At 36.5% G+C, this 22,799-nt stretch overlaps 1 protein-coding gene across 4 annotated transcripts in view; it reads right to left on the reverse strand.

Annotated features, from left to right (window-relative positions):
* The window catches only part of OMA1 (OMA1 zinc metallopeptidase), a 110,084-nt gene that overhangs the window by 14,308 nt on the left and 72,977 nt on the right, over nt 1-22,799 (reverse strand). For 3 of the 4 annotated variants that reach the window (XM_004368988.2, XM_023730529.1, XM_023730534.1), the window contains one exon: nt 11,964-12,113. In XM_004368988.2, coding sequence (XP_004369045.1) covers nt 11,964-12,113 — 150 coding nt within the window. Of the gene's footprint in view, nt 1-10,281; nt 10,377-11,963; nt 12,114-22,799 lie in introns of all 4 variants that reach the window. The other variant, XR_002823962.1, reaches the window with a different exon arrangement.

Below are 22,799 nucleotides of genomic sequence, written 5' to 3' on the forward strand. Positions count from 1 at the left end.
AGAAAGCTAGAAATAGAAATGCCATACGATCCATCAATCCCACTCCTAGGAATATATCCTAGAGGAATAAGAGTGGTCACTCAAATAGACATATGCACACCTATGTTCATGGCAGCATTGTTCACAGTAGCAAAAAGATGGAAACAACCTAGATGCCCATCAAGAGATGAATGGATAAACAAGCTATGGTACATACACACAATGGAGTACTATGGAAGGAGAAAGAACAATGATGAATCTGTGAAGCATCTCATAACATGGATGAAACTGGAGGACATTATGCTGAGTGAAACAAGTCAATTACAAATGGACAAATATTGTATGAGACCTCTATTGTAAAAACCCATAAAAAAGTTTACACACAAAAAGTAACTATCTTTGTTGGTTACCAGGGATGGCAGGGGTGGGGGGAAAATACTAAATAGGCAATAGATAAGTGGTATCTTGGGTGAAGGGTGAGACAGTACACAGTACTGGGGAAACCAGTACAACTTGTACAAGGAAAGGTCATGAAACCTCCATAGACACATCCAAACTCCCTGAAGGACGGAACTGTTGGGCCGAAGGCTGTGGGGACCATGGTCTTGGGGAATATCTAGCTCAACTGGCATAACATAGCTTAAAAAGACAATGTTCTACATTCTACCTTGGTGAGTAGCATCTGGGGTCTTAAAAACCTGTATCTAAGTATCTAAGATACTCCACTGGTCTTACCCCTTCGGGAGAGAATGAAGAGAACAGGATACAGGAAAAGATTAGTCCAAAGGACTAATGGACTACAGCTACCAAGGCCTCCACCACACTGAGTCCAGTACAGCTAGACTGTGCCTGGCTACCACCACCGACTGCTCTGACCAGGGATCACAACAGAGGGTTCTGGACAGAGCTGGAGAAGGATGTAAAACAAAATTCTAACACACGACAAAAAGACCAGATTTACTGGTCTAAAGGAGACTGGAGAAACCCCAAGAGTATGTCCCCCAGACACCCTTTTAGCTCAGTGGTGAAGTCTCTTCCGAGGTTCCCTGTTCAGCCGGGGATTGGACAGTCCCATAAAACAAAACAGGACTAATAAGACACAGCAGTTCAGGGACAAGGGCTAGAAGGCAGACGGGGACAGGAAAGCTGGTGATAGGGAACCCAAGGTTGAGTAAGGACAGTGCTGATGTGTAGCCAGGTTGTTAACCAATGTCGTAGGGGAACGTGTACTAACTGTTTAATGAGAAACTATTTTGTTCTGTAAACCATCTAAAGTGAGAATAGCAGCACAATTGGAAGAGCGTAGTCAATGTCACTGAACTGTGCATGTAGAAATTTTTGAAATGGTGTATCTTTGGCTACGTATATTTTCACCAAAAAAAAAAAAGGTTGAGAAGGGAGACGGTTGACATGTCGTGGGGTTGTTAACCAATGTCATAAAACAGTATGTGTAGTACTGTTTAATGAGAAACTGTTTGTTCTGTAAACCTTCACGTGAAGTATAATTAAAAAAAAATTTTATGTTTTAAGTATAGGCTTGGCAGGAACTCATGAAAATATAACTACACCATTATAAAATTTACTGATTTTTAAGACATTTTCTTATCGTTTAAAGATTTCTCTCTTGCCATATACATACAGAATTTTAATTTTCATGTGGCCGATCATCTTTTGAGTTTTGTTATATTAATTTTCTGCACTGTGCTCTGACAATCTAAACCACAATATTCTTAAGTATACGTTTTTGTTCAAGTTATATGACCAATATTTTTATGAAGGATGTATGTGTATTTGAAATGCAAATATACTCTTTTCCTAACATTTCATTTCAATGTCAATTAAATTTCTTTTTTTGTTTTATTCATCTCTATTCTTTGTTAATTGATTACCTGATCTGTGGTTTTTTAAGAATGACATGGTGCAAGCTACAATTCACAAATATATATAAACAACTAACTACACATTTTATGTAATTCCTGATCTTCAATGGCTTTTGGCTACTGAGTATTTCACTGACAAATTGTTCTATGTGTTTCATTTCTTAAGGGATCTTTCCATCTTAAAAGGAAGAAAAGCTAATTTGGCTAGATATCATACCTAAGACTATTTGTTCCATTGTTTTTCGTTTGTTTGGTTTCTTTCCCCTAAACCCTTACACTTTTTCAAAGTCTGAAAAGGTCCAATATCAGTTTCACTCTTGTGTTCTTTAATTTTCTCTTTTTACCTTGGTAGCTTATAAAAACCTATTTTTGCAAGATTAAACATGACAAATTTAAGTATCTAGGCATCATTATTTCGGGGCTTCTCGTGCATGACGGCTCTGTGAATCTTCTTTAAAAAATCCATCTTAAAAATGTCACCTAAACTAAAATATTTGATATAAACACCATAGTCAAGGAAAAGAAGATAATGAGTAAATAAATGAACGTACTGGTCTTACCACTGTTATATGCAGCTTGACTTCCCTGTGTCTTTTCAATAGTCTTCGATTTTTTAGACTTTTTTTTTTGTTTTAGTGTTTTAAATTGGTTGTGCTAAGTTCCTCTATCTTCAGCATCAATGAGTCTTTGCTCTTTAAGGCCTCCACTGAAAGTTTTACTGCTTCTCTGTGTATTTACAAGTTTAATAATTTTCCAAAATGGATATATTTTACATTTTTAAAGTAATTCTTTCTTCTTCTGTCATTTCAATGTAGTGAAATCAGACTTATCACGCAAGCTGCAGGTGGCACTACTTCTGTAGGAGTTCTTGCCAGCTAGGCTATCCTTGCCAATGGAATAAAACTTATAAATTAGACCTGAGATTTGAGGTTTGGTTTTGTTTTTTATATTTTTCTACTTTTTAAAGTCTATCTTAGTAGGAGACAATGGGCATTTCAGAGGCTGTTTTTGATCCTTATTGTCGAATTTAGTCTTGATGAGGGTCGTTGTGCTGTTATTAATTAAGGACAGTGCCTGGAACACAGCACTCAATAAACTTTTTAATAATAAAATTACTTGCATCTTTCTTTTCTTTTCAGCTCTTTTTCCAACACTTGTATACTCATATCATTCTGATTTTTAAAAATTCTCTCTTACCTACCTCTTAAATCTACTCGAATAGGAGAAAAATCTGGCTGCAACATCTTTTACTCCATTAGGGTCGATTTGGCTGCTCTGAGTTCCTTCATCAGTGTTCTACATATATATGTATATATATACATGTTCCCCCTGAAGATGCACACTCAGGTTAGCGTTTTGAGATGGAGGAGGAAGACAGTTCCTCAATCAAAAAAAGTTCTCAGGCTGTTGAACTGAATATTTGCAGGGCGCTAAACTACCACCTCATCATTTGCTGGCCGTAAGAGGGAAAACCACCTCTGTAAAGCAGACAGGCTGTCACCATCTGAAGCCAGTGATAGACTATGGCATCACTAAATGCAAAGCAACCAGATATTAAGAGCATCCTGAAGCAAAGCAGTATGAAGCATAGTTGCACAACCTATAAAATATTCTTGACAAAATTTCAGTTCGGTCAAAGAAAAATTTGCACTGGACAATCTTAAAACATGCAAGGACGACTTGTATTCAAAGGATACCTGAATAGAGGAAAAGAAAGGACTTAGGGAAGGGAAGGGAAAGAACACGGCATGGCAGTGGGGAAAGAGATCAGCTCCTCTTCTGGAAGACAAAGGACTGACCTTTTTAAAAGAAAATTAAGGGGGGGTTGGTTATTAGGATGAGTAAGTGATTTACTAGGTTTGTGATTAGAGCCATTTTGTTTAGAATGTTTTCTTTTCTTACAATTAAGGCCACAAGGATCCTCGAAAACTCAAGAGGAGAGGAAGACAAAAGGCTGGGTACTCAGAGACTGTAAAGACTGAGGGAGAAAAAGCTTGAGGAGATAAGGGAAACGAAACGCCTATTCTAAGTTAAACAGATAATTAAGTCCATCTCATCAGTGGTTTACAGTAAACCTCCAGAACACACAAGAGTGAGGGATTTCTTTAAGAAAGGGCTCAGGAAAATTCAACTTTGTCAGTTCAATTTACAGGAATAAAACAAGTCAGAGGACACCACAAAGAAGCAATCAGATAAATTCAGAATATGGAACCAGATTTGTTTAGCAAGACAAGAATGACAAGTGTAAAAACGGATAAAACAAAGGAAAGGGGGAACTGTTTTAAAGTCAACCATAACAACCAAATGGGATGTGTGGATCTTGCTGGATCCTGATTTGAACAAATCAATTGTAAAAACACTATTTTGAGACAGGAAAATTTGAATATGGACAGAATATTTAATTTTATTAAGGAATTACTACAAATTTTTTTAGGTATGATAATGGTATGATTATGGAAGAAAATGGCACTACTTTCAGAAATGCTTACTGAAGTAATTAGGGGTGAAACGCCCTGATGTCTGGGATTGCATTAAAATACTTTTTTTTTTAAAAAAAAAAAAAGAAGGGACAGATGAAGAAGTGTGACAAAAGGGTTGATATGCTGAATCTGAATGAGTAGGAAATGGGGGTTCATTAAATGACTCTCTACCTTCGCATGTGTTTTAAAACATTCATAATAAAAAGCCAAATGTAAAAAAATCTTTTTCCTCTGTCCTCCCTTTTCCTCTATCATTTTTGCATTTCCATGATTGTACTCTTGATTTTACATTTATGTCTTTAGTTCTAAACACCAACGGCTCATGAGAGATCTAAATGTTTCTCCTAAAAATGAAACCAATTTCTGTATCAAGCACTCCATTTCCAATTCCCTCCATCTAACTTCTATAGGCAAGCATATCCTTTTCAAAAAAGTCTAAAGATTTTAGCATCACTAACCTCAATCCAGAAACTCACTAGCAAAAAATTTAATAGAAATGAATGAAAATAGCAGGATACTACTTTAACAGACAGACTAGAAATACAATGAGGACAGTGCTTATGTGGCTACTTAACAGTAACAAAACAAAAATTTATGTTTACGTATTTGCTTGACAGGGTGATTTTATTTGGTGTTTTTTTCTTGAAACATGAATGATAACAGAAATAAAAACAGGAAAAACTGTGAAAGACTTTGAAATGGCAAAAAGGGCACCCTTTGGGGTTACTGCTGCACCTCACGCTCTTTGAGCTATCGTACAACTCTGTAAACTCAGAAAACCGATGGCAATGCAAATGATACTTGTCCATGGAGAGGGAACTGTGTTTGGTGGAATGTAATTGACAACCACCATATGAATAGATAGTTTAGCATCTATTTATATACTCCTTTCAGACGCCTTATTGCCTATACAGGCAGTCCCCAGATTGTGAATGAGTTCTGTTCCTAAGTCTGTCTTTAAATCGAATCTGTATGTAAGTTGGAACAGTTAGGTATGGTTTGTATCTAATGTTATTAGTTAATCAAATGTTTGTCTTAGTATATAGTATATAGTGTACCTTTCTATACATAAAAACCAGTAAAGAAACACTTCCAGATACACTAACACATCTTTAAAATAATACAGTAATAATAATAATGTTTTGACGTGCGTTGCAAAGTAGTGCCCATTTGTTATTACAAACCATTGTATATACCTTGAATTTTTAATATCATAGACTTTATGGGGGTTGGCTTCTGACTATGGGTTGTATGTAAGTCAGACGTTTGTAACCTGGTGACTGCCTGTATACTTGTGGCTCTCTGAATTCTCCTTTGAACTAGTTGTAACATACCACTGATTCCCTCATTAATTAGTGAGTTAAATAAAATTTTAGATGTGTTCATTTTATATTTGTAGAAGTCATAATTTTACCTTTTTAAAAAATTTATCCTTTACCTCTTTTCTTTTCAAAAACTGCAATGGAAGTTAGAGTCTGGCTAATTTTTGAAGTGGTATAAAATAAATAAATATAAATAATTGAAAATTTAAAGTACATATAAATAATTTAAAAATTAAGCCCACTTTTACACAGTTCAATTGTTCTCTGGATTGATAAAATAGTAAAGAAAGGTTTTCAAACAAGAACATTTTATAATCAACCACTCCTAACATATGAGAATGATGCCTAAAAAAATGGCTGTATTTATTCCCAGTAACAACAACTGTATTTCTGAAACAACTGCTCATATACATCAGGATTCTAGGCACTATGCACTGAGTATAACAGCAATTACTTAGTCATAAAAAATAAACTATAATAACGTTAAAAAACAAACAACAACAACTAATGCCAGAGAGGCTTCGTGATTGAATTAGAAGCTTCTTTTGAAAATAGAAACCAAGACATTTCAAGGTGAAAAAAATCACATCCATTTTTTAATGTGCTTTTCTGAAAATATCATTACTTTTTTCCCCTTTTTCCCCAAAAGCAATTTATTCTAATAGCCCATTCATTTCAACCTCAAGTATACACATCACATGCACCATAATGTTTTTTTTAAGGTTTTAGACAATGTTACTGTCAGGCTTTCTGGCTTTATATGATTCAGAGGCCAATTCAATTACAGCAGCTGCTATATTTGCCTTTTCCTCAACATTCTCCATGCCAGACAAAATGAAATTCTGTAAGGTGAACAGTATATGTTTGTGTACACTGGCCAACAACGACATTTCACTTCATTTGTTAAACACTCTCATATTTTCTACTCATGAGATGTCTAATAGTAATGATTTACGAATTTACTTTGTCCAATTATAAATGCATAAGAATGATTTACACGTGAGTTCAAACCCTCAGCTTCCTGAAAGTTTAAAGGATTCAAAGTAAAATGAGATTAAAATGAATGCATTTACAGCCTGCCACTGAGTGATCCTGGTATCTAAAAATTGAACGCAGTAAATTTGAGCACTGAGATTTTTTAAAAGTTTACAAATAAAGCTGGCATTGAGAGTTCTGAAAACATTAAAAATGAATCCTATTCAAAATTATGATTAAATAACATACCCCCAAAGAACTAATAAATCCAAATTAAATGTTTTTCCTACATAGTCTGTCTTCCTCCATCCCTCTTATCCCCCAAGGAGGGGAACGACAGCAGAGAGGACGACTTGGGGAGAGAAAATCAAAAAACCAAACCCGTTGTCATTGTGTTAGCCCAACTCATAGCGAGCCTATAGGACAGACTAGAACTGCCCCATAGGGTTTCCAAGGCTGTAAATCTTTACAGAAGCAGACTGCCACACCTTTCTCCTGCAGAGCTGCTGGTGGGTTCGAACTGCCAACCTTCTGGCTACTGCTGAGCACTTAACCATTTAATCTAAATGCTTGCAGTTTTAAAATAAATCTTTCAAGTAAATTTTTACCCTGGTTTATTATACAATTTCCCTTATTCATATCTATCCATACTGTATAACAACTCTTATAGAAAAAGAAGTTAAATAAGGTATCTCTTTCAAGGACAAATTATGATATATATAAATGTGAAGTCTGAACAGAGTAACTATAGTGTGTAATTTTAAAACTGTCATATTATTAAACATCAACAGGTTGATACAACATCTGTTCTGCAATTTTTTCACCCAAGTTGTTATGGTAACCAAAATATGTGGTATATGTGTTTCTTAAATTTAACCAATTATTTCAAGTAAATAAAATTATATTAGCTTATTAACTACAAATATTATTCTTACTACAAACTTGTATTTATCCTTTTCAAATACTAATAGATCATATTATACTTAGGATTATATTTAACTAGGCATTTATACATGCTTTATCTTGGAATCCACATTTAAAAAAATAGCAAGCATATATATTCTTTCTAATTTGGGGTGTTTTCTTGATTTAAAAACAAAAGAAAAAAGGAAATAGTACATTTTCTGAACAATATACACCTACTCCTCACTATCAACATGGTCAGGTTCCAAATACCAGGTTGTTATGCAAAGACTGGTGTTATGTGAAAATGGAGGATGACCACATCAGATCACAAAATGGAGGATAATTACATCATTACATAACTCAAATTACATCATTACATAAGTGCCTAATTACATCCTTGTAACTGTTGCCCAGACAAGTTGACACATAATCCTAACCATCACAGCCAGCATGACTCTTGCCTTGCCACCTCAGCGTTCGTTACTGCCAGACGTGTGTCGTTAATGTGCAAAATAGTCGGATGGATTTTCTACTGTTGTGGTAAATGTAAAATGTCAGATAATGAGATAGTAAGTGACGAGTAGGTGTACTATATTAAATACTCCAAAATTATATGACTGTACTGCTTTGTAGGAGCTGTCAATCACATTCTTTTAAAACACAAGTCAGATCCTGTCACTCTACCCCTCTGCTCAAAACCCTCACTGGCATCCCATTTCTGAGCAAAAACCAAAGTCGTTACAGGGGCTACAAGGCCCCCCAACCCCATGTTCCCCTTGCTCACCTCACTCCAGCCACTAGGATTTCCTTGCTGTTTCTAAAGTATACCAGGTTCACGCCTGTCACAGGGTCTTGTACTTACTATTCCCTCTCTCTGGAAAGCTCTTCCCTTGTATAGCCATATAGCTTATGCCTTCATTTATTTCAAGTCTTTGTTCACATATCATTTTCTCAGTGAAATCTTCTCTGATCAACCCTATTTTAAACTGCTAGTCCAGCACCCCTCCCCCATCTTTGCTTACACATCACCTGTCCCTCTTAGCTCCTCCTTTGTTTTTCTCCCTAATACTTATTACTTACTGTTATACTAAATATTAGTGATCTATTCTGTATATTACTAATTTACTGTAATCATTGTCTCCCCTTCAGAATAAGCTGAAGGAGGGCAGAGATTTTTATCTATTTTGTTCACAGCACCTACAACACCTACAAGATGACACAGAACAGGTGATCAATGAACAGTTGTTGAGTGCATAAAATATAAATGAAAAACATCGTAAATGTTGACATGCTATGGTAAGAGAGAATATGTTTTGTGATGATATTCAAGGAATCGAGGAAGAAGTAAAGATAAGCAATCTTCAATAAGTCAAATTAAAACATCAGTTATCAAAATTTGTGTTCTTATCATAGAACCACAGAATCTTGATTTCTTGGTTCTGCTATGAATCTGATCCATTACAGGCTCTGTCTTTCTCCTATCAATTAAAATGTGGAAACCAACTAACACTGTTACTCTGTCCTGGATCTTGTTCTCTACTTATTTCCTGGGTAAACTCACCCACTCTTATCTTATCACCTCTTTTTGAGCAACTGAAATTCTCATCTCTGGCCTAGACTTATCTGTGCTCTGGTGCTGTATTTCCAACTACCTTTGCCAAACACATCACTTCAGACATATTGTCAAGGCAGTCAAAGAACAAGAGCCTTAGGTAGAATATAACATTATACTCTCTTCAGTTTAAAAAAAAAAAAAAATTAGTCTTTAGTAGTAAAAAGACTCACATAATTCTATACATTGCCTAAGGACTCAACTTCTTTCATTATAAAAATTAGACCTATGATAGGGAATTCCAATTTCTGAGTTATGACTGTGTATTCTAATTAACAATATCAGTTTCACTTCAATCACTGAATTATTCCCAATATTGTAATAGAGTTTTATCACTTTCAAATGGAATTTAATCACCTGGGGGGAGAAATGTAAGAAATTATATGAGGTGTTCAAATTAAGTTTTTGAACCAGCATAGTTTATTTTTAGAAGGAAAATAACTTCAGTATTTTTCTTCATCATCAACTCCCAAATAACATGTTTCTCCAATCATTTTTCTTCATACTCACTAATCAATTATTTTAAAAACTTCTTGAAAGCATCTTTTTTTTTTTTTTAATTACCTTCTGAAGATCCTAAGCAATCTGATAATGACTATTCAGAATTTAGGAAATAATTCAGATGAAAGTTGGCTAGTGGAATTCATCATCCAGTTCAAACAAACCATACACTTTTAGAATTTCACTCAGCGAAAACAAAAGGAAAGGAATTCCAAGAGAAAAATGTGGGGTTATCATGGCTTTTGAGGAGTTAAAGCCTCCCAGGGTGAGGAAAAGGTCCCTGGGCCTTGGGTCCCACTAATGAGTACAAATCAGTTACTGAGGAGACACATAATGTCCTAGTCCTATACTGCTCTTTTAAGAAGGATTACTATACATTGTATCAAGTAAATGTCACTATTTCTTTCTCAAGTATTTTTTCCTTCAAGTTAAGAGTACAGTGAAATATACTTAGGGTAGGTATTAAGAACGCATATCTGTTGTTCGTAATGCAGATGAAAGACACAAAGAATATCCAAACTATCAACAAATCCTGTCACCACCCCTCTCAAAACATATCCAGAATTTCACCACTTCTCTCGTTCTCTTCTGCTACCAGGTTGGTCTAAGCCATCATTATTTCTTACCAAGATTATTGCAAAAGCCTCTTAAATAGCCTCCCTGATTCCATCCACTCTTGCTCCACTACAGTCTGATCTCCACACAGCAGCCCCAGTGATCACTATGAAACATGAAATAGAGTAAGTTACTCCTCTGCTCAAAACCCTCTACTAGCTTCTCATATTACCTGAAGTAAAATTCATCATTATAATGGCTTAGAAGATCCTTCATGGTCTGGTCCCTCTACACCTCTTTGAACTCATCTTGAACATTCTCTTCCTCTCTCACTCCATTCAGACTCAATGTCTGCCTTGCTATTCCCTGAACACACCAAACATACTCTCACTTTAGGTCCTGTGCACTTGCTGCTTCCTCAGCCTGAACAGCTCTTCCTCCAGATATACACAAGACTTGCTCGTCTGCTTCCTTCCAGATTCTGCTCAGTGAGGCTTTCTTTGACAATGCCGCATAGTATAGTACCCCTTCTCTACTGCCCAGCCTCCTCAGCTCCCTGCTTATTTTTCCCAAAGTGCTTATTATCATTTGACATAGTACATATTTACTTATTATTTGCATTACCTAACTAGAGTGTTATCTATATTACGTAAGACAGCAGAGACATTTTGTTCCTTGATCACAAGCAAAAGAACACAAAATAGTACATTATCAATGAATATCAATAAATATTGATCAAATGAATGAATGAATAACTCTTGTGCTTGTTTCTTATACCAAACTGAATGTAGACTCTTTCTTCAAACCACATACCACTATATTTCTGTTTCCCTTATAATGAATCATATTCCTTGTTGTATTAGTGATTATTCTGTACTTATCTTAACACCCTGCTGATATCAACAACCATGACTTATTTGAAGTTATACTGAATGATACTTCTACAAATACACCTGGACATGCTGTGTAATCCTTTACCAAATAGCCCAGTACCAATTTTTAAATTTCAAGGGTATGTTTTGCTTTCGTAACCAAAAGTGAGACAAAAGAGTGCATGTAGTATGACTTGGACAAGTCTGACATTCATTTTGCACTGAGATGGGAACCACAGAAAAAGTTTTGAATGATGTTAACAAATTAAAAGATTTTTAGCAGATTGAAAACTACTCAGGAAAAAGCTGCCTCAGCTTGATGTATTAATGAATTCTACAAAAAGAGAGCCAGATAGCATATGTTTCACTATATCTTTATGAAGAAATAAATAGCCATAAAGCAAACTGATATGAAGTGATGTTTTCTAAGAAAATAAATTCAAGCATCACTACAGGGATTAATACCCATTTGACTCATATCTTTTGCACAGTTCATTGATACTTTAAACAATAAGCTTAATCACTAAAAAAAAAGATTAAATTATGATATGTTGAAAAAAACAATATGCCTTCTTTGTTTAAGAAAGAGGCAGGAAGAGTTTTAGACTTTCATCAAATCAGCTAAAATTAAAGGTATGATACCTAAAAGGGTTAAACTTTCACCATCAAGAAAAGTTAACTATACACAGCAATTTCTTCCCCAAGACTGGTGGACAAGCAAGGTTTTATTTTTCAGTCAAATCCTTTGAAAACTGGTAATTAATAATTCCAGTAATCAAAATACTTGACAGACTAGAACTCTTTCTAAGCATAAGAAATAACAGAATTAAAATCAATGATGCAGTAAACACGATTTCTTGCCTTCTATAGTGTTAGCTCACCTGAGGTATAAGTCTATCCAAGTGCTCAGCTCGATTTTCGTGAGAAGGGTGTGTGGATAACCATTCTGGCAACTTGGGGTGACCATACAGTCTATCTGCAAACTCCATCTGCTGCCAAAATACTGAACTGGCTCTGACATCCACACAAGCCTAAAATCAAAGTTAATAAAAGCACAAAATGAGTTTAATAATGAAGACATTTTTTAAAGTTTACCCTTATGTCACTAAAACCAGACCAGTTGCTGTTGAATAGATTCTGACTCGTGTTGACCCCTGTGTGTCAGAGTAGAACTGTGCTCCATAGGGTTTTCAGTGCTTGATTTTTCTGAGGCAGATCGCCAGATCTTTCTTCCGAGGCACCTCTGGGTGGACTCAAAACTCCAACCTTTCAGTTAGTAGTTGAGCTGTTAACCATTTGCACCACCCAGAGACTCCTTTATGTCACTACTTGTTTTAAAAACATTTTCTAACATTATTTTAATAAAAGTAGCATTTTCTCATTGCTTAAAAGAAAACTTAAATTAATATATGGTATTGTAGAACAAAAACAGAGAACGACAACCCTCCCTAACTTTCCTGCCCATGACACAACATATACAATATCCCACTCCCCAAACATAACCAACTATTTTCAGTTTGATGGACATTAAGAAAATGTATTGAGGGCAAAAATGTTTCACACAAATTAAAAATTTCTGTTTTAATAAAAATAAGGTTTTAAAGTGTAATCTATTATCAAACTCCATTGAAGAAATTTTATTCCAAATCTAAACCACAGATTAATTAGGGAGAAGACCTCAAATAAACATGAAGAAAAAAGACAGCTGTATTTTAATATATACATCAATTTATCCACTTTTCCTCAATGTACATGCTAAAAAATATAATACATGATTCAAAATGCCTTATAAAAGTATTAGTTTTTTTTAAAAAAAAAAAGGATATACAGCTGTTTATATAGCTGTGTCTTGTGTATATGCATGTACAATTCCATATACACACTCATGCATATGCCCAAACACATATACTTGTACCTGCATAAAACATTTCTGGAAGGCTATTCAACAAAACTGCTAACAGTGACCATCCTAAAAGTGTAACTAGGGTGTTTGATGAGGAAGAAGCAACAGACTTTTACTTCCAAAGTAAAGTAAAACATACATTTTTATAATAAAAATTATTTTAAAATCCTACAGAAGATGATTTAAAAATATTATTATAAGCATGTTTAATTTATTTACATACTTAAGTTAGTCTAACTTCCATAAAAAGTGACTGGGATTTTATTTCCCAACTATTTTGCTTTTGACTAAAATTATTAAGAAAAAAATACACTGTATTGATTAAAATGTGCTATCAAAAAGCCTTAAAACAGTGCAATCGTGACACCCAAAAAGGCAAATGTAGGACATTACATGCAGATATAGCTAGTCAACATCCATGCTACACCTCTTCTTAATGAACACCAGTAAAACAATTCCAAATGTTGGGAAAATGAAGAGGAAAAAATGATATGAAATTGAATTAAATTTTATTCAATATCTACAAGCAATATAATTCTTTAACACCTTTGTGTACTCCAAGTTGAAAAGAAACTAAAGTTCTTTGTCCTATTGCACATATATGTATACACATTTACATAATGTGTGCAAACAGAAATAAAAGATAAAGGTATATAACAAACGCATAAGTATGTGATCCATGTATACACACACACGCACACACACACGAAGGTCTGTATATGTGTAAGATATGTGTGCAGTATATGTGTGTACTTATGTGTAAAACATATGTGTAACACAGACATCACAGAAATGATTATTTGATGCTCAATTCTAAATACCCACAGGAAGAAATATGTCCCTCATTAGCAAGTTGAAACATTCACAATATAAATACAAATTAAGACAAGCAAGTATGCTTTTAAAATAATTTATAAAAATAAAAAATAAGTCAAAAGAATTCTAACAGAAATCATATTTTTAAAACACCATCCATCCAGCAGAGTTTAAAAAAAAAACTCTGATAATTGAAAAATAAATATTTCAGTAAATACAAATTCATGAATTATCTCACTATATGCTTATCAAAAATATATTTATCTGATATTTCTTTAGCTTAAAATTGTTAATTAAAAGACAAGTAAAATATTTCCCTGTTCAATCTCTAAGAAATACAGCTGAAGGCAAACTTTAAAGCAATATTTGATATGTAGAAATAGATGGAGAAATTCATCATCCCAACAGATAAAATGTAAAGTATTCCAAAAGGACTTGAGACATCCACTTTCACAGTAAGATAAAGGTGTCTTTGTTTGTCTACACTTCCTAAATCCAGTTCAAAGACCCAGTAAAGTCAGATAATTTTGAAAACGAATGTTTTATTTATATTGTTCCGACTTATGAAAAATATGTAACAATCACAGACCAAACATGAAAATATTTTTAGAAAATATATTCAGCATATCACAAGCCTACATTACTTGTCTCAATAAAAAATATGGTACAGTAAGAACTTTGTATTTATCAAGTATCCGGAAGTACATAAAGGAAGGAAGGACGGGATTGTTTCTAGATAACCTTTCCTTCTTAAAGCAGAACTCAAAATAGCCACAGGTGGCTAGGGAATATAAGATATGTGTTAGTAAAATATATTGGTCCTGGAATACTTTCTGAGGCACTATACTGGGATAATGGAAAGAGCATAGACTTTAGAACCAGGAAGACCTGGGTTCAAAATACCAGTTATTTATTTTACTTAATTAACAATCTTATATGACATTTACTATATGCTAGGCACTGTTCTAAGTGTGTTTCAAACATTAACTCATCATATTAACTCATTTAATCCTCATAACAATCTCATGAGGTAAGTACGATTATTATCCTTATTTTACAGACCAGGAAATCAAGGCCTGGAAAGGTTAAGTAATTTACCGAATGTCACATAGCTAGTTAAGTCACAGAGCCAGGACTGGAACCTAGGATTTGAACATTGCTCTTGAGTTTTTGACACTGGGCCAATAATTCAGTCTCCCTGAGTTTCAGATCTCTTATCTGTGAAAACGAAACGAAAGCACTGGATCATCAGGATTAAATATGATACCTTTTGTAAAGCAGTCATCCCAGAACTCAACACATAGGACACTATTTCTACTCTTCTTTCCCCTAGTGAACAACCAGAAGCCTGTGATTATTGCAGGATGCTATATTTGGTCATAAGTGATAACGTCATGATTTTACAAGTAAAGAAGGATTTCACTTAATTCAGCCTATAATATCAATATGCATAAATTTGCATTAAGGGACCTATTAATTGACAAAGAATTTGCTACTACTCAAAATAGAAACTCAGTGTGGGATATGATTATCATAAAGAGTACAGTAATATAAACTAGCATCCAAAAGCTCTCCTTATAATTTGAACGTTTCCCAATGCTAAAATAATGCCACAGAAAAATTTATAAATAAATGTTGTTGTTGTTAGGTGCCGTCAAGTCCGACTCATAGTGACCCTATGTACAACAGAACAAAACACTGCAATTATGTCTTACCTGCAGCCAAAATTTTCAGTAGAAATACAAAGATAAAAAGTATCTCTGAATTTTGCTGTTTCTTAGACTCTCCAACAGAACTCCTGCCAGCCATTACCCAGTCCAAGAGGTAAATTCTGACATTAGCAGTTCTAAATCTTTTTCTGGAATGACATTAACACCCTACACTGGTCCCAGTCATTCTGGCATCCTCTTCTATACTCCACGTAGGCATGTGGTAGGTAAAATAATCATCTGAGATAGTACTACAAATGACTGTTTCAAGAGGGTGGTTGGACTCCTAGAGCTAGAATACACTGAGTCTATTGTAAGATGAGATTTAAATGGATCAAAGCAGATGTTAAAATACTAGGGTCAATTACTTTAGGGTCAATACTACAAAAGACCAGAACTGTTTCTAGCAGGTTAAAATATGATAGAAAGTTTCATTTCAGAAATGAATGTACCTCTGCCTTTGGAGGGGAAACCTTAATATCTGTGAGACCTCTGACAAGTTAACTTAATTTCTCTATTACTCAATTTTTTTTTAATCTATAAAATGAGGATAATAGTAGTACCTTTATCTCACAGGGTTGCTGTGAAGATTAAAAGAGTTAGCACATGCATAACACTGAACAGTTTCTAGCAGGTGAAAAAGTGTTAGCTATTATTATCACCATTGTTGTCAAAATCAGCATAGTGTTATCAGCACCACGTCACCATTATCATCATATTCTACCCAGAAACTAGTTCATTTCACTTTCACAAACTTTAATAGGTTCATCATTTTCCCAATACTGCTGATGGCATCATTTATTAAAACTCACTTTATTTTGTGACTCATTTCTTCTCTAAACATTTTTCTAGTCAATCCTTAGAAACTTCTCTTTTCCAACTGAACGTGACAGTCTCAAGATGGTTTCAGCTAAACCATCCTCAACATTTGCGAATCTCTCATAAAAGAATAAAAAAACAAACCACAACAACAAAAAACCCTCCTGATTTATCAAAAATAGTTTATGTGCCCCAATATAGAGGAGAAATGGGAGACTTACGTTATTTGGTAGGTTTAATGTTTTTTGCCCAAGTTCTTGCATCTTTTGATTGTCAGCATGTCAACTCATCAATCAATACAATAAATTAAGTTTTAAATAAATTTTCATGTATTTTTTTTTCTTAGGTGATGTTTTATCATAAGACTAAACATTTAGCCCTCGTTATCATAGTAATTAAAAAATTAAATGAATACACATACAGAAAAGTCTGTCAAATTTCTGCAGGTGATACAATCAGGCCAAAGTAAGATGTTATTCATGATCTATGTATTATGAAAGTTTATCACACATCTATTAAAATCAGATGCACTCATTTGCTGTTTTTACCTTCTTAATTGAATCTCTAAGCAAAGAATCTAAGGCATTAACCCAAATAAAACACACAGGTTGTCAGCTTACTGTAACGAAAGCTCAGAATACTAACAAGGAAGACTCTGAGATCTGGTTCTAGGCCAGGCTCTGCTACTAACTATATACATATATGTTATTGGACAAATCACTGCACCTCTCTGGAACTCAGTTTCCTTCTCTGTAAAAGGAGAAGATGGATCAAATTATATCCAATTTTCCTTCCTATTCCAAAATTCTAAGATGTTATCATCTATTATTTTACAAAAAGTTTAAAATTTTTTCTTATTTCCGTGGTGCAAGCAGATTTTACGTATTACCTACTTCCCTCACTAGATGGTGCTGTCTACATAGTTATCTAATGCTACTTGCCAAAACCAGCGGGCAGTGTTTCTCAACAGGGTTATTCACAGGCTTTGGGGACGAGACAGTTCCTCCCTGGAGAGGGCTGTCCAGGCCACTACAGGGTATTTAACATCTCCTCTTCAGTTACATACCAGTAATCCCCCACCTTCCAATCAGTGACAATCAAAACCAATCATACATAATGCCCTTCTAGGAGAGTAACATGGCCCGAAGCTTAGAACCACTAAAAGAAAATCAAAAGGGCGGAGCAAGATGGCGAAGTGAGTGGATGCACTCGTTTACTCGTCCAGCAGCTAACCCACTGAACAACGAATAAAAACAAGCACAGACTGAGATCTCAGAACTGTGGACAGCACCTGAGGTGTTTAAGAGTCCAGTGTGTCCAGAAGTGGGGGAGAAGTGAAGCTGGAACCGCGCAGAAGCTGGGAGAACCTACCCACTAACATAGGGAACCCTCGCTCATTGAAACCATTTTGGGATGGGGCTGGGCAACACCCCAAACTGGGAACACAGAAAGGGAGCTAATCTGAGGAAGCTGTAGCCCAATTTTTTAACGGGGCGTAGACTGGCTGTGAGAATTCGTGGGCCATGCAACTGGGAGGGGGCAAAGGGAGACCATGGTGCTGCAACAGAGTGCCGTTGAATCTCACTGAAGCCCGAAATGGATGGGCACTAGGACTAGGAGGAACTGTAAGGGCAGTAGAGCAAGGGGACTACTTCAGATGGCTCCCTGCCCACAGTGAGACACCATGGGATAGCATTAGCAGGCATGGCCACGAGGGAAAGACAGAGCCCCCCACCTTCACCACAGGAAAGTTGAGCCCCACCACGTACATCAGCGTCTGCAACCAGATAATACTCGTCTCAAGCATACATACTGAATTACAGAGATCAAGCATTCAAAACTCCTGAATGAGCACTGAAAATAAACCTAGGGATAAGAGCGCCCTCTGGTGGTTCTCAGGAGAAGACACCACGACCGCTGCCGCTGGGTTAATTTTGACTTGTGGAGACCCTGTAAGGCAGAGTGGAGCTACCCCACGGGGCGCTTTGGGCTGTGAGCCTTTGCAGAGGCAGGCTGCTGTCTCTTTCTCCCATGAAGTGACTGGTAGGTGTGGGCGCCAACCTTTCGGTTGGCAGCTGGGCACATGGCTGCTGCGCCACCAGGGCGCCCAATCAGAAAAATTTCACACAAAAATCAGAATACAAAATTTAAAGTTAAAAAAATGGCCCAAGTTCAACAAAAAATAGTAAACAAAGTCATATGAGAAGAAGGGCCAATAAAAAGCATAACGTGAAGAAGAGGAAATTTCTCCTATGGAGGCCAGACTAACAGAATGAATTGAAATTTTTCAGACTATGGTGCTAAATATGTTTAAAGAAAGCAAAACACACACAGGAAACAAACTAGCAGAAATCAGGAAACAAACAAAGGAACAAAATGAGAGACTCAACAAGGAAATTAAAAAAAAAAAAAAAGAATGACTAGAACTGAAGAATAAAGCAACTGAATTAGAAAAAGCAAGAGAAATACTCAACAATAAAGTCAAACAGACCAAAGACAGAATAAATGAACCGAACTTACCAAGTCTCAAGAGAAACAAGAGAAAAAAACAAAGAAAAGTAAACAAATCCAAATGGATATATGCGGTTCAATTAAGAAATCTAACATTAGAATTATTGGAATACCAGAGCAACACAACAATAAAGACACAGAAACAATTTTCCAGGAGATACGCAGAGAATTTCCCAGACCTGATCACAGAACCAAGCCCACAAATACAGGAAGTTAAACGAATCTCAATTAGAAGAAATACAAAAAAATCAAATCTGCACCATATTCTAATAAAATTCTTAAAAATCAAAGACAAGGAGAGAATTCTGAAAGCAACATGAGAAAAATGCAACATAACATATCAAGAGTTTTTCATAAGAAATAACGTAGATTTCTGCCCCAAAACTCTAGAGACCGTAAGACAATGGAGCGACATATATAAAATACTAAATGAAAACAACTGCCAACGAAGAATTCTTTACCCAGAAAAGCTGTCATTCAAAAACAAAGGGGAAACCAAGACATTCCCAAACAAACAGAAACTCAGGTAATTTGCCACTACCAGACCAGCTTTGCAAGTATTACTCAAGGGAGTACTTCAAATGGAAAAGCAAAAGAGCATTAAATAAATACTCCTATCTACACACAGGGGAAAAAAATTAATTAATTAAAAAATGAGAGAGAGAGAGCTCCAAAAAGCCCAACAACACAGGCAATCGTAAGGACCAACTGTCTTAGTTATCTAATGCTGCTATAACAGAAATACCACTAGTGGATGGCTTTAACAAAGATATATTTATTCTCTCACAGTCTAGGAGGCTAGAAGTCTGAATACATGATGCCAGCTCCAAGGGAAGGCCTTCTCTCACTGTCAGCTCTGGAGGAAGGTCCTCGTCATCAATCTTCCCCTAGTCTAGGAGCTTCTCATCATAGGGAACCTGAGTCCAAAGGACAAGCTCCCCTCCTGGGTTTTCATTTTTGGTGGCATGAGGCTCCCCTTTTTCTCTGCTTGCTTCTTTCTTTTATATCTCAAACGAGACTGACTCAAGAAACAACCTAATCTTGCAGATTGAGTCCTGCCTCATTAACATAACTGCCTCTAATCCTGCCTCATTAACATCATACAGGTAGGATTTACAATACATAAGAAAATCATATGAGATGACAAAATGGTAGCAAATCACACAGTACTGGGAATCATGGCCTAGCCAAGTTGATATGAATTTTGGGGGGGACACAATTCAATCCATAACATTCTACCCACTGCCCCCTCTAAATCTGCGTTCTTGCCACATGTAAAACATATTCACCCCATCATATCTTAGCAAAGGTCTTAATTTAACTCCAAATCCAAAATCCAAAAATTCCTCTTCATCTGTGAAATTGAGAATACAAATATCTGCTTCCAGAGTACAGTGGTGGAAAAGGCACAAACTAGACATTTCCATTACAAATGGGAGAAGCTGGAGGGAAAGAAGGGATAATAGGCACTAAGCAAGTAAGCAGAATACATTAGCTCTCAAAGCTTGAAAATAATCCTCTTCTCTGAGGCCATTTAGGCAATAGCCCTGCATTCCACATTCTAAATGTTGGCCACACTCTCCAGATTCTGGGTGGAGGTCCCTTGGCCCTGGGCTTCAGCTCTGCCTTCCAGGCCCACTGGAACGGCAACTCTGCTCCCTCTGATTTGGGCAGTGGATCTGGCCCCATGCCACTGGCACTCATGAATGGTAGCCCCGTACTCCAAAACTGAGTTGGTGAAGACCTGACTCTTTGAAACCTAGGAGGCTGTGGCCCCACCCTTTGAAACCCCAGAGGCCACGGCTCTACCCTTTGAGACCCCAGAGGTCGTAGCCCTACCCTTTCAGATTGAGGCAGCTCTGCTTCCTGGTTCCTTGGCCCCTCAGCCCCTCAGGCCTCGGTGGCCTGTGTCTGCCCAGCTGGGGCAAGTGTTGCAAAGTCTTTAGCTCTACCGTTAAGAGGCTGGATGTTCTCCACTGCACCAGTAAACCTCAGTCAAAAGGCACTCAGCTCTCTTGCTCTGCGTGTTGACAAACCTAGCTCCACGGATAAGTGCCTGGTGGCATCCCACTCTGTCAGGAAGTCTCCTGCAAAAGGCACTCAAGCTCTCCTGCTCCGTGGGTTGGCTCCCATGCTGTCTGGTGCCAGGTTCCTGGTTCTGCTGCCACCATTTTTCTGCTGCTGCTTCGTGTGCACTGTCCCTGGTGTTACAGCTCTCCTCACTTCCTTCTGAGTTCTCCCCAGAATTATCTTTGATGTCCATAATTCCACCAACAGTCTCTTCAAGGCAATCTAGGCTCTTACTATTAAGCACTTTAAAACTCCTCCAGCCTCTACTCAATCATAGTTTCAAAACTGCTTCCACATTTTAGGCATCTGTTAGAGCAGCACCCTACTCTTCTGGTACCAAATTCTGCTTAGTTATCTAGTCCTGCTATAACAGAAATACCAAAAATGGATGGCTCTAACAAAGAGAAATTTATTTTCTCACAGTCTCTGAGGCTAGAAGTCCAAATTCAGGATGCCAATGCCAGGGGAAAGCTTTTTCTTTCTGTCAGCTCTGGGGGAAGGTCCTTGTCATCAATCTTTCCTGGTCAAGGAGCTTCTTAATGCAGGGAACCCAGGTCCAAAGGATGTGCTATTCTCCTGGTTCTTGTTTCTTGGTGATATGAGGTCCCCCTGTCTCTCTGCTCACTTCTGTCTTTTATATCTCAAGAGATTGACTCAAGATACAACCTAATCTTGTAGTTTGAGTCCTGCCTCATTAACATAACTGTCTCTAATCCCGTCTCATTTCAAAACCAAAAAACCAAACCCACTGCCATCAAGTGGATTCCGACTCATAACGACCTTATAGGACAGAGTAGAACTGCCCCATAGCTTCTCCAAGGAGCGGCTGGTGGATTCAAACTGCTGACCTTTTGGTTAGCAGCCCAGCTCTTAACCACTGTGCCACCAGGGTTCCATTAACATCATAGAGGTAGGATTTATAACACATAGGAAAATGACATCAGATGACAAAATGGTGGACAATCACACAATACTGGAAATCACAGCCAAGCCAAGTTGACATGAATTTTGGGGGGACACAATTCAATCCACAACATCAAGTATATGACATTTTCAGAGAACAGATTCAGTAATTGAATCCCTCAAACAATACAACATCAAGTTTGTAAGAAATAAGGACAAGGCAAACATACTGAATATAGACTGCATACTGATGTTAATAGAGATACACCAATAGAAATGGGGGAGGGAGGAGCATATCAGGAATACATTATGTTAAAGTTGTATGTTAATTGTTGTTCATATGTTAAACGCTGTTGCAATTGTAAGACGTATAATGTAATATATGTGGTAATCACTAAGAAGTCACCAAGAAAAAAATCCAGCAGAAGAAAGCAAAAAGGCTCATCACAAGAAAGCAGCCAAACACAAACAAAAACAGAAAAATCAGAATTAAAAAAAAAAAAAAAGATACAAAACACTCAAAAAACAATTAGGAAAATGACTGAGGTAGACATTTCATCATCAGTAATAACCTTAAATGTAAATGGTCTAAATGCCCCATGCAAAAGGCAGAGAGTGGCAGAATGGATTAAAAAAAAAATACGATCCACTCTTTTGCTGTCTACAAGAAACAACTTACACATAAGGATACAAACAGACTAAAAATAAAAGGATGGAGAAAAACATTCCATGGAACCAGTAAACAAGAAAGAGCAGAGGTGGCCATACTGATACCAGATAAAGCAGACTTTAAATCAAAATCTAGTACAAGAGATAAAGCAGGACATTACATAATAAAAAAAGGGTCAATCCATGGACAGCCTCATAAAACAAAACAGGACTAATGAGGCACAGCAGTCCAGGGACAAGGACTAGAAGGCAGGAGGGGACAGGAAACCTGGTGATAGGGAACCCAAGGTTAAGAAGGGACAGTGTTGACATGTCGT

This window comes from Trichechus manatus, unplaced genomic scaffold (assembly GCF_000243295.1).
Source record: "Trichechus manatus latirostris isolate Lorelei unplaced genomic scaffold, TriManLat1.0 scaffold00003, whole genome shotgun sequence".
In the NCBI taxonomy this organism is placed as follows: Eukaryota; Metazoa; Chordata; class Mammalia; order Sirenia; family Trichechidae; genus Trichechus; species Trichechus manatus.